General features: G+C 44.2%; 1 protein-coding gene across 1 annotated transcript in view; it reads right to left on the bottom strand.

Moving 5' to 3' along the window:
* MX1 (MX dynamin like GTPase 1) overlaps window positions 1-13,333 on the bottom strand; it is a 109,352-nt gene that overhangs the window by 79,618 nt on the left and 16,401 nt on the right. Inside the window, exon 2 of the mRNA XM_033942024.1 lies at window positions 9,589-9,781. Within this exon, the coding sequence (XP_033797915.1) occupies window positions 9,589-9,778 (190 nt within the window). The 5' untranslated portion in view covers window positions 9,779-9,781. The remainder of the gene's footprint in view (window positions 1-9,588; window positions 9,782-13,333) is intronic.

Genomic DNA, 13,333 nt, shown 5'->3' with positions numbered 1-13,333 from the left:
GAGTGAGGTTGCTGAGTTTTCATAAAGTATGCGGTGAATGATGCATGATATTTTGAAGGTTATTCGGGATGGGATGGGATGGGATGGGTAGCCAGTGTAGTTGTTTGATGAAGGCTGTGACTGAGTCATACTTGGGGATATTCAACAGGACTTTACTGAATATCCCTCTAACAATCCATGCCATAACTAGATAGTCTGTAGGAAGTCTTCAGCCGCATAAAGAAAAAAGGCTGTATGATCAAAGGGCAAAATCAACAATCACTCCTTACAGAATTCTGTCAATTTCTCCCAAGCATCCATAAATTTCTTATAATGTCCCTGTTGTATGGCCATTTTAAAAATGTGGCATAGAGATTCCCACCAGAAAGTATAATTTAACTGATCCCAGTTTTAACAATTCCTCAAAATAAGTTGTATGGCAACCCCTGTCAGAATACAGAGAAGTTTATTATTATAGGAAGATATTTGGCTTTTGGCCCTCATTAATGTGCCAAATAGCACGGTATTGTACGTCAATGTCACTAGATTTTCCAATAATTTATTCACTTGATCCCAAATGGATCTCCAAAATTTAAGTATCAATGGACAATAGAACAGTAAATGATCCAATGTCCCTATCTCAAGATGATAGAGCCAGCATCTATTAGACTTAGAACTATTCAATTTCTGTAAACAAACAGGGGTCCAAAAAGCTCTATGTAACAAGAAAAACCATGTTTGTCTCATAGATGCAGACGCCATACATCTCATTCTCCATAACTGATTTTATACTGTTTATCCTAGAAAAAAGTAGTGGATTTTCCCAAGTCATCTTTTTTCTTTTTTTTTTTTTTAATTCTTTATTGATTTTCAAAACTGACCAAAAAGTGCATACAAATAAGCATATAGATATAAACAATTATCAGCACTTATATTTGAATAAATATAAAATACAAAATACCCTACACCCTTGCTACTCTCCCCATATCTGGATGTGTGTGAAAAAATAAGAAAATCCAAGAATTAAGGATTGTATCAATTAGACAATCTATAATTTAACAAATGTTTCCAATGGACAACAGACTTCATTAAACTTTTTATTATTTCCCACCTGTTCCGCATTCATTCTCTCATACCTGTAATATAAGCACAATGTTTCCCACCAAAAGGAAAGGTTTAACCTGTCATAATTTTTCCAGTTCCTTATCATCTGCATAGCAACCCCGTCATAAGAACATAAGCAGTGCCTCCGCTGGGTCAGACCAGAGGTCCATCATGCCCAGCAGTCCATTCACAAGGCAGCCCATCAAGTCCAGAACTTGTTTGCAACCTTCTATCTATACCCTTCTATCCCCTTTTCCTTCAGAAAATTATCCAATCTCTTCTTGAACCCCAATACCGTACTCTGTCCTATCACACCCTCTGGAAGCTCATTCCAGGTGTCCACCACCTGTTGGGTGAAGAAAAACTTTGTAGCATTGGTTTTGAATCTGTCCCCTTTCAACTTTTCCGAATGCCCTCTCCTTCTTGTAGTCTTCGAAAGTTTGAAGAATCTGTCCATCTCCACTTTCTCCATGCCTTTCACGATCTTGTAAATCTCTATCATATCCCTTCTAAGTCTTCTGTTCTCCAAGAAAAAGAGCCCCAGTTTCTCCAACCTCTCAGTGTATGATAGGTTTTCCATACCTTTTATCAAACGTGTCGCTCTCCTCTAAACCCTCTCGCGTATTGCCATAATCCTTAAGGTGGGGCGACCAATATTGGACGCGGTACTCCAGATGCAGGCGCACCATTGCCCAATACAATGGCAGGATAACTTCTTTCGTTCTGGTTGTAATACCTCTCTTGATTATACCTAGCATTCTATTCGCTCTCTTAGCGGCCGCTGCACACTGTGCCTTCGGCTTCATTGTCTTGTCCACCATTACGCCCAAGTCCTTTCTTGGGTACTCTCACTCAATAACATCCCTCCCATTGTATAGCTGTACTTCGGGTTTCTGCTTCCTACATGCAATACTTTGCATTTCCCTACATTGAACTTCATCTGCCATCTCGTCGCCCACTCCCTTACTTTGTTCAGGTCCCTTTGTAATTCTTGGCAGTCCTCTTTAGTCCGAGCACCACTAAATAGTTTGGTGTCGTCTGCAAATTTTATTATTTCGCACTTCGTCCCTGTTTCTAGATCATTTATAAATATATTATTGAAAATCAGTGGTCCGAGCACCGACCCCTGTGGAACACCACTCGTGACCCTCCTCCAGTCTGAGTAGTGGCCCTTCACTCCTACCCTCTTCTTCCTACCCGCCAACCAATTCCTGATCCATCTATGTATGTCTCCTTCCACCCCATGGTTCTTCAGTTTCCGAAATAGATGTTCATGGGGTACCTTGTCAAAGGCTTTTTGGAAATCTAAATATATGATGTCTATGGGGTCCTCTTTGTCCATCTGTTAATTCCTTCGAATAAGTGCAATAAGTTTGTTAGGCACGATCTTCCCTTGCAGAAGCCATGTTGGCTTGTTATCAGAAGTTTATTACTTTCAAAATGCTCATCGATGCTGTCTTTTATCAGCGCTTCCGCCATTTTCCCTGGAACCGAGGTCAGACTCACCGGTCTGTAGTTCCCTGGGTCACCTCTTGATCCCTTTTTAAAGATGGGCGTAACATTGGCTATCTTCCAATCCTCCAGGGTCACGCCTGTTTTCAGGGATAGATTGCAAACTTGCTGTAGTAGTTCAGTTATTTCCTCCTTTAGTTCTTTCAGAACCCTAGGGTGGATTCCGTCTGGGCCTGATGATTTGTCAGTTTTTAATTATTCTATCTGCCTGTATACGACTTCAAGGCTTACTTCCATGGATGTTAATTTTTCTGCTTGGTCTCCTTTGAAGATTTGCTTAGGTTCCGGTATGTTGGATGTGTCCTCTTTTGTAAATACAGATGAAAAGAACATGTTTAGTCTTTCTGCCACTTCTTTCTCCTCCTTCACCACTCCCTTCCTGTCTTCGTCATCCAGCGGTCCCACCTCCTCCCTAGCCGGCTGCTTCCCTTTAACATATCTGAAGAACGGTTTGAAATTTTGTGCTTCCCTGGCTAGCCTCTCTTTATATCTCTCTTTATATTCTCTTTAGGCTTTTCTAACCACAAGGTGACATTCTTTTTGATACTTCCTGTGCTCTTTCCAGTTCTCCTCAGTTTTGCCCTTTTTCCATTTCCTGAATGAGTTCTTCTTATCACCTATCGCTTTCTTCACTTCTTTAGTTATCCACGCCGGGTCTTTTGTTCGACTCTTTTTGCACCCTTTTTGCACTCTTTTCTGAATCAAAAGAAGTGTGCTTTTATATTTGTCAACTGGATTCTTCGGTCTCAATAAGTTCCATATAAAACCACCTCATATGTCAATGGCATAGGAACACCAAGTATCATAATAATCTTTCCCCATATTGGATTTCCAGAAATTGAGTATCAAGGTACAATAAAATAACAAATGATCCAGTGTCCCTATTTCAAGATGACAATGCCAGCCTCTATTAGACTTTGAACTATCCAATTTTTGCAAACGAACTGGGGTCCAAATAATTCTATATACCAAAAAAAAAAAAGTTTGTCTCATAGATGCGGACGCTGTACATCTCATCCTCCAAGTCCAAATTTGTGGCCATTGTGTAGCAGAAATATGCTGCTTTGTTTCAATACTCCAAATATCTTTTAGACTTGTCTTGGGGTTTTGAGTCAAATAATCAGATATTAATTTGTACCACCTGGCGGCCTGATGCCCTTGCATATCTGTCTGGAAACATAGGCCCAGCAAGCTATTCTGATTTTTTAAGTTATGCCAATCAGGGAACCCTTTCTGAATGGCTTGTTTCAAATGCAACCATTTATATCCTTGAGACTTTGATATGCCAAATGATTGTTGCAATTGTAATAAATTTTCCATTTTCCCATTTGAAATCACATCATCTAGAGTACGTATGCTTCCCTGTAACCAGTGTTTCCAGAGGATTTTAGACTCGCCGATTTGTATCTTGGAGTTTAACCATAGGGATTGATACGTAGATTGTTGTATTGGAGTAGGAGTTAAGGTGTCTATAAATTTTAATGTATTCCAGGTGGAAAGAAGAATAACATTATCCTTGTAAATTCTCGGAAGCTTGATACTCAAAATATAGTAAGACGTAATAGGGCCAAAAGATGACTTTCCTGTATCAACCAATCCGGCAGATTCTCCATGAGTTCAGGAAAGATCCAATGCATACCCTGATACAAAATAAAGGCTTGATCATCTTAATAATGTCTTATGGACCTTTCTTTTAGGAATTTAGTCAAACCTTTTTAAACCCATAGAAACATAGAAATAGACGGCAGATAAGAGCCACGGCCCATCAAGTCTGCCCACTCCAATGACCCTCCCTATCTATCTTTGCGGATAGATCTTACATGTCTGTCCCATCTGGCCTTAAAATCTGGCACGCTGCTGGCCTCAATAACCTGAAGTGGAAGACCATTCCAGCGATCAACCACCCTTTCGGTGAAGAAGAACTTCCTAGTGTCACCGTGCAGTTTCCCGCCCCTGATTTTCCACTGATGCCCCTTTGTTGCCGCGGGACCCTTGAAAAAGAAGATATCCTCTTCCACCTCGATGCGACCTGTGAGGTACTTGAATGTCTCGATCATAGTTGCTTCATGGAGCAACTAGTCAGGGAACCGACGCGAGGGAGTGCTACTCTTGACCTCATCCTAAACGGATTAGGGGGGCCTGCAAGAGGGGTAGAAGTGGGAGGACCACTAGGCAACAGTGACCACAATGCGATCAGATTCACATTAGAAAGGGGGACACCCACAGTAAGGAGGACCGCAACAACTGCGCTCAACTTCAGGAAAGGGAACTATGCTGCTATGAGGGAAATGGTGGGGAGGAAGCTCAGAAACACCCTTAGGATGGAGACTGTAGGAAGCGCCTGGACCCTATTCAGGGACACCCTGCAGGAAGCACAAAGAATGTACGTCCCCAGTTTCAAGAAAGGCGGCAAGAACAAGCGATCAAAGGACCCGGTTTGGATCTCAACAGAAGCAAAGAGGGCAATAAATGACAAAAAAGTATCCTTCCGGAGATGGAAAAAGGACCCAACGGAGGAAAATCACCAGGCGCACAGGAAATGCCAAAAGGAATGCCACCGGGAGGTTAGAAAAGCAAAAGGGAACTACGAAGAGGGGCTGGCCAGGGAGGCGAAGAACTTCAAGGCATTCTTCAGTTACGTAAAGGGGAAGCGACCAGCGAGAGAGGAGGTGGGGCCGTTGGACGATGGGGATAAGAAAGGAGTGATTAAGGAGGATAAAGAGGTAGCTGAGAGGTTGAACACGTTCTTCTCGTCGGTTTTCACGAGAGAAGACACATCTAACATACCGGATTCAGAGGAGCCCATAAGTGGGGAACAGGCTGAAAAATTGGAACACATAGAGGTAAGTAAGGAGGATGTCCTCAAACAGATAGACAGGTTAAAATGCGGCAAATCGCCAGGCCCGGACGGGATCCACCCAAGGGTTCTGAAGGAACTAAAACAAGAAATAGCGGGCACAATCCAGCATGTTTGCAACCTATCCTTGAAAACTGGAGCGGTACCAGAGGACTAGAAACTGGCGAATGTCACACCTATCTTCAAGAAGGGATCGAGGGGTGACCCCGGGAACTACAGGCCGGTGAGCCTGACTTCAATTATAGGGAAGATGGTGGAAGCTATGATCAAGGATGGTATTTGCGAGCACATCGAGAGAAATGGCCTACTGAGAACAAGCCAGCACGGATTCTGTAAGGGAAGGTCATGCTTAACGAACCTTTTGTACTTCTTTGAGGGAATAAGCAGTCGGGTGGACAATGGGGAACCCATAGACATCATTTACCTCGACTTTCAAAAGGCTTTCGACAAGGTGCCACATGAAAGGCTGCTTAGGAAGCTGTGGAACCACGGGGTGGGAGGGGATGTGCACAGATGGATCAAGCACTGGTTGTCGGGTAGACTGCAGAGGGTCGGAGTAAAGGGACAATATTCTGACTGGCGGGGAGTCATGAGCGGTGTGCCACAGGGATCGGTGCTGGGGCCGTTACGCTTCAACATATTTATCAATGACCTGGAAAAGGAGGCAAAGTGCGAGGTTATAAAATTTGCAGACGATACCAAACTGTGCGGCAGAGTTAGATCCAGGGAGGAATGTGAGGACCTGCAAAGGGACCTGGACAAGCTGGAAGACGGGGCAAACAAATGGCAAATGCGCTTTAATGTGGAAAAATGCAAGGTCATGCATATAGGGAAAAAGAACCCGTTGTTCAACTACAAATTGGGGGGGGGCATTGCTGGGAGACAGCAGTCTAGAGAGAGACTTGGGTGTGCTGGTGGATGCATCACTGAAGTCATCTGCGCAGTGCGCAGCAGCCTCGAAAAAAGCCAACAGGTTGCTGGGCATCATAAAGAGGGGCATAACAACCAGGACGCGGGAAGTCATCATGCCATTGTATCGAGCGATGGTGCGTCCACATCTGGAATACTGCGTTCAATATTGGTCGCCGTACCTCAAGAAGGACATGGCAGTACTTGAGAGAGTCCAAAGGAGAGCAACGAAACTGGTAAGAGAGCTGGAACACTGCCCATACGCCGAGATGTTGGATAGGCTGGGGCTCTTCTCTCTGGAAAAAAGGAGGCTCAGGGGAGATATGATAGAGACCTTCAAGATCATGAGGGGCATAGAGAGGGTGGATAGGGACAGATTCTTCAGGCTGAAGGGGACAACAGGCACGAGGGGGCATTCGGAGAAACTGAAGGGAGATATGTTCAAAACAAATGCAAGGAAGTTTTTTTTCACCCAAAGGGTCGTGGACACCTGGAATGCGCTACCGGAGGAAGTGATCAGGCAGAGTACGGTACAGGGATTCAAACAGGGATTGGACGGATTCCTGAGGGATAAAGGGATCGTGGGATACTGAGAGAGGTGCTGGGATGTAACACAGGTATAGAAAGCTAACCAGGTAATAAGTATAGAAACCCAACCAGGTCGTGCATGTGCAAGACCAGAGGGTTAGGACTTCGATGGGAAGATAGGACTCAATGGGAAACCAAGGTGGCAAAGGGGCCCCTTCTGGTGATTCAGACAGGTCGTGACCTGTTTGGGCCGCCGCGGGAGCGGACTGCTGGGCAGGATGGACCTATGGTCTGACCCGGCGGAGGCACTGCTTATGTTCTTATGTTCTTATATCTCCCCTCTCTCTACGCTCCTCGAGTGAGTAGAGCTGCAACTTCCCTAACTGCTCCTCGTATGGGAGCTCCTTGAGTCCCGAGACCATCCTGGTGGCCATTCTCTGGACCGACTCCAGTCTTAGCACATCCTTGCGGTAATGTGGCCTCCAAAATTGCACACAGTACTCCAGGTGCGGTCTCACCATGGATCTATACAGTGGCATAATGACTTCAGGTTTACGGCTGACTAAACTCCTGCGTATGCAACCTATGATTTGCCTTGCTTTGGATGAAGCTTGCTCAACTTGATTTGCAGACTTCATGTCTTCCCTGACAATCACCCCCAAGTCTCTTTCTGCTTCAGTTTTTGTCAAGATCTCGCCATTTAGGGTGTAAATCCTGCATGGATTTCGGCTTCCCAGGTGCATGGCTTTGCATTTTTTGGTATTGAAACTGAGTTGCCAGGACCTAGACCAGTGCTCCAGTAGAAGTAGGTCATGCAGCATATCGTCTGCCATTGAATTATTGTCTGTTGTGCTCTTGTTCACTACATTGCTTAGCTTGGCATCATCGGCGAATAATGTTATTCTTCCTCGGAGCCCTTCTGTCAAGTCTCTTATGTAGATGTTGAACAAGATCGGGCCCAGGACAGAGCCCTGTGGCACTCCACTTATCACCTCTGACATTTCGGAGGGGGTGCCATTCACCACTACCCTCTGAAGCCTACCTCCAAGCCAGTTCCCAACCCAATTGGTCAATGTGTTGCCCAAACCTAAAGAACTCATCTTGCTTAGCAACCTGTGGTGTGGTACGCTATCAAATGCTTTGCTGAAATCCAGGTAGACGATGTCCAGGGACTCACCAGCATCCAGCTTCCTCGTCACCCAGTCAAAGAAGCTGATCAGGTTGGATTGGCAGGATCTCCCCTTAGTAAATCCATGTTGGCAGGGATCCCGTAGATTCTCCTCGTCCAATGATTCTATCCAATTGGTGTTTGATTAGGGTTTCCATTAGTTTGCTCACTATTGATGTGAGACTCACTGGTCTGTAATTTGCCATCTCCATCTTGGAGCCCTTCTTTTGGAGTGGAATGACGTTAGCTGTCTTCCAGTCCATCAGGACGTTACCTGTGCTAAGGGAGAGATTGAAGAGCACGGATAGCGGTTCCGCTAGGACATCACCCAACTCTCTGAGCACCCTAGGGTGTAGGTTGTCAGGCCCCATTGCCTTGTTGACCTTGATTTTTGACAGCTCGCAGTAGAAGCTGCTGGGTGTAAACTTGAAATTACTAAACGGGTCAACTGATTTAACCCTTGTCTGTGGCTGAGGACCGATTCCCGGCGTCTCGCGGGTGAAGACTGAGCAGAAGTATTTATTTAACAGTTGGGCTTTTTCCGAGTCCGTTTCTACATAGTCTCCGTCTGGTTTTCTGAGACGTACTATCCCGCCCGAGTTCTTATTTCTGTCACTGATATACCTGAAGAAAGATTTATCTCCTTTCTGGATGTTCTTTGCTAGAGACTCCTCCATGCGGAATTTGGCCTCCCTAACTGCTGCTTTGACGGCCCTTGACTTGGCCAGATATTCTACTCTAGAGTCCTGTGTCCCTGATTGTTTGTAAGAGATGAATGCTTTTTTCTTCGCTTTGATGAGGTCCGAGATCTCCGTAGAGAACCACTGTGGCTTGTTGTTCCTACTCCGTTTGCTTACTGATTTAACATAGCGGTTTGTTGCTTCCTGTATGGTGGCTTTCAAAGTTGACCACATTTCTTCCACGCTGTCGATGTCTGCTTGGCTTTGTAGCACCCTGTTAAATTAATTGCTTTTACCACATTCTCTGGCAACAAAATCCAGAGTTTAATTACATGTATTGCCAGCAATATAGTCCGAACTTGGGCCAAGTGCAAATCATTCCTAGAACAAGTTAATTATACTAATTGCACCTACAGCACTATTACAATTCTAATCCCCGCTTTAGTTGGCCAGGAATAATAACTTCACCAGCTCTTTTTTCTATTGCTCTCCTACATTTCTAGAGATTGAAAACCTCACCGACTTTTCAGGTGCAAAAGCAGGATGCATATGGATGGACAGAAAGATAAAAACAGGACATAAGCTTGACAAGAGGTGCTATTTCTTTTGGTGGAATTCACCGAATAGGAGAGGGAAAGCCATGAACATGAAATATTTAGAACAAAGAGAAGGAGTTAGAAAGACTGAGATGATTGCTGAACAGAATTTAGTTTCCCACATCCAACTGCCAAAAGTTCTCTAGACCTCCAGCTGAACTTTGAATATAAACTCTAGGGGCTCCCAAATGCCTTAATAAGCAAATATAAGGCAGACATTATAAAGAGATCTTGACCAGTTTCTAACATTCTTACCAGTTCCTCTTGGTAGAGCAACTCCCGACAGAGCTTCTAGAACTGAACTTTTCCCAGAGCCTTGATCTCCAATCACAGTTATTGCTGGTAAAGCTAGTTCCTTTTGTATCCCTAGAGACCTCAGACCATCAATCAGATCAATGCAAGGACGAATCTTCTGCTCATATGCGTTGTTCAAGTAATTCTCCATTTTCTGTTACAAAAAAAAAAAAAAAAAAAAGAGAAGTTGGTTACGACTGGAATAGGATGCTTTGTGAGCAGTCATTATTCCTGACAAAGGGTCTGATGGAGTAAGTCATAGATTAATATTCTGTCTAGATTGAAACTGGGAAGGTTAATGAGAGTATTGTGGAATGATGAAAACAAAAAAACAGTGCATATGGTAAAATTACACTTGGACTTTATGCCTCAGGGGAATAATATAAAGGGTTAAGCAGTCCAAAGTGAATCTCTGTATTTATGAGTTGAATATAATGAGAAATCTTCCCAAATATAGCTAAAGTAATTATTTCTTCTCTAGTGTGCCACAATTACAGTTTTTCAAACCATCTCTGCAAATCATAATTGGAAATGGAGTTATTATAAGGAAAGTGGTAAAGTTCAACACTTTTGCTCTAATACAAGCAGCAACAACAAAGAGAACAAGAAAAAAAGCACCAAAGGCCATCAAGTCTGGGATAATCATGAGTTCTTTACTGATGATGAAACACAGGCTGTGTTTCATCATCAACACCTGCGTCAGGTGTCATACAGTTAATGTGAACTAGAGAATGACACAGGAACAAATTTGTCCCCGTCCCCACAGGAACTCAATCTCCCTGTCCTGTAAGTTTTGTCACTATCCCTTTCCTGTAAGTTCTGCCTTAACTACACAAGCCTTGAACACTTATGGAGGAAACAGCTTGCAAGAACGAGACAGGAAGAGGAAACTCACCCTTTTTCCCACACCTGAAGAAATACTGAGGAACAATCTGCTCTGGAACATCCTTTGGAATATCTTGCCTGCTGGTATTCAAACTTGGGAAAGGTAAACTTGGGTTTCAATAGGTTATATCATTGTAGTTCTCTTTTTTAGATCAGCAAAATCAGTTAGGCTTTTAGTCTCTGTTAGGTTTAATACAAAACAGTGTTTTAGCCTAGATTAATGTTTTAGGTTGCATTTCAGGGCATAATATCAGATTAGGGCACAAATAGCTGTTGAGGAAAGGCTCTGGTGTTAATTCCCTCCTGCCCACCCCAAGGCAGAGCTTTTTGATTTATAGGTTCTTCAGCCAACCAGGAACAGGGCATTACTTTGCTAGGATTTTTCTGCCCTGTCTTTATTCTTCCAGGTCTAAGTAATTCTGCACCACAGTATGGCTGGGAATCATCATATCACCAAAGATACACTTCTCCCTCTGTATTCATGGTTTCAGCATTCGAGGATTCAATTATTCACGGTTATTAGCTTGCTGGCTCCTCCCCCCCAAATTACATCAGCTTGCATAGAGAAACCGATGATTCTCAGCACTTTCTTCACCGTGTTTTGCCTCTCCTTCAGGAACAGGCCCGGTCTCCCACTTGTTATTCACAGTTTCACCACATTCACAATGGGTTTTAATAGAAAACAGTGAATAACATATGAAAAAGTTATTCACGGTTTTTCTGTATTTGCGGTTCTGTTAATCCCCTATCACAGCGAATACGGAGGGAGAAGTGTACTGCTCAGGTTACAACTTCTGTCTCAGTGCAGACAGAAAATGTTACCCAGGCAGAGGGAATGGTTCTATGTGCAAGCTGTCTTCAGCTTGAATCGCTCATGCAGAAAGTAAAGGAACTGACAGAGGAGATGGCAAGACTGAGAAGCATCCATGAGAATGAGAGGTACATCGATGAAATGGTTCATGAGGCGTCAAAGATTTTCAGCAGTGGGGAAGAACAGGCTGTGCTGAGGAAAGACAGCTGGACTGAAATTACAGAACACTGCGAGACTGGTATTGTGACTCCCCCAGTCCTTGAACTGAAGAACAGATATACTGTCCTAAAAGTGGAAGAGATGAGAACATCCCAAGGAGAGAAAGGACCAATGCTTGAAATCCCCAAAATTACTGGATCCGTGACCACTAGGAGGCGTAAGGCAGTGGTAGTTGGTGATTCCCTTCCGAGGGGGACAGAAGCATCCATCTGCAGACCAGACATGATGTCATGAGAGGTATGCTGTCTGCCTGGATCCAAAATCCAAGATGTTACGGAGAGCTTGCTAAGACTCATCAAGCCTGATGACTATTATCTGATGCTGCTCATCCACGTTGGCACTAACGATACTGCCAAGTACCCCTGCGGACATATCAAAAATGACTTTGTGACTCTGGGAGAGAAGTAGAAGCAGTCGGGTGCACAGATGGTATTCTCGTCCATCCTCCCTGTCGAGGGTAAAGGCCAGGCCAGAGAAGCTCACATCCTGAAAATGATTGCATGGCTACGTGGATGGTGTTGTCGAGAGGGGGAGGGTGTCCTGGGAATGAATCACTTCACCATGTTCTCTCCCGAATTGAAGTTCATGGTATTCACATCCAGTGCCTCCTTTCCAGGCTGAGGTGTCCTGGCTTCCCATGCTATGGTTGTCCTCCAGAAGAAGCAGCCTGTAGACCACATGCTCCAAAGGAGTCAGGATGATTTTGTCCACACCCAACGGTTTGGTCCCAGCCTTGTGCCTGACCTCCCTCTGCAACTGTCTCTGTTTCTGCTTAAATGCCTTCATATCCCTGTTTAAACTATATAAGGTCATGTCATACCTTATAACCTGTAGTTATAATAGGAGCGATAGAGCTAGAAGACATGAATGGAGGTTATAGGGAAGTAGACTTAAGAGTACTATCAGGAAATACTTTTTCACATAGAGGGTGCTGAATGGCTGGAATGCCCTTTTGAGCAAGATGGTAGAGTCAAAAACAGAAAATTCAAAAATGTGTGGGATAGATATGGGATGTCTAAATAGAAAGAGGATGGAAATAACATGGTATTGAGGGGTTACTTTGGGCAGGAGTAGAGGGAACTGAGGCCAGTATTGGACAAACTTCTACGTTCCGTCTCTTGCAAATGGAGAAAAACTGAAAGAAGATTAGCTGAATCCAGCAAGGGGAAATTGAGGCCGATGCCAGACAGACTTATCTACCTCCTCTGCTGAAAACTGAATCATCGGGACAGCTGACCAACAGTATCAGCGAGGTGAGATTGCTGCCGTCTGCCTGCCCCAGAAGCCTTCTCTCTGCAACAGCTTCCTGTTCCCGCATAGGTGGACTTCAGAGAGAAGGCTTCCAGGGCAGGCCGACGGCAGCAGGCTCACCTCACTGATGCTGCAAGCCCTAAGATTAAATTTCAGCAGAGGAGGTAGGTGGAGAACAGGGGAAAGCCATACCCTGGCCCGGACATTTTAGAAAACTGTGAACACCCTGATAGTCCTCTAAAAAGAGGACATGACTGGGTAAATCCAGACATCTGGTAACCCTAAACAGACAGGAAAATGGTTAGTGTTCTGTCCCTATAGGCATAGAATCAGGCTATTTATGTTTAAGTGTATATGTTAAGCATTGCCTATAGCAGTTTCTAGTATCTATGCTTTTAAATAGGATAGGACTCTTTGTGATGGTCTTCTTCAGACCACAAGGAGAGCTCCTTGTCTATTTCTATTGGATGCTTGCTCTCTAGCATGCTGAACTAGCAGCTCCTCCCCCCCAACGCACTGATGTTAACTGATGGGAAGCTA

The sequence above is a fragment of the Geotrypetes seraphini genome, chromosome 4 (genome assembly GCF_902459505.1).
Source record: "Geotrypetes seraphini chromosome 4, aGeoSer1.1, whole genome shotgun sequence".
Lineage (NCBI taxonomy): Eukaryota > Metazoa > Chordata > Amphibia > Gymnophiona > Dermophiidae > Geotrypetes > Geotrypetes seraphini.
The sequence above is the reverse complement of the archived record's forward strand: the minus strand, read 5'-3'. Positions and strand labels throughout refer to the sequence as shown.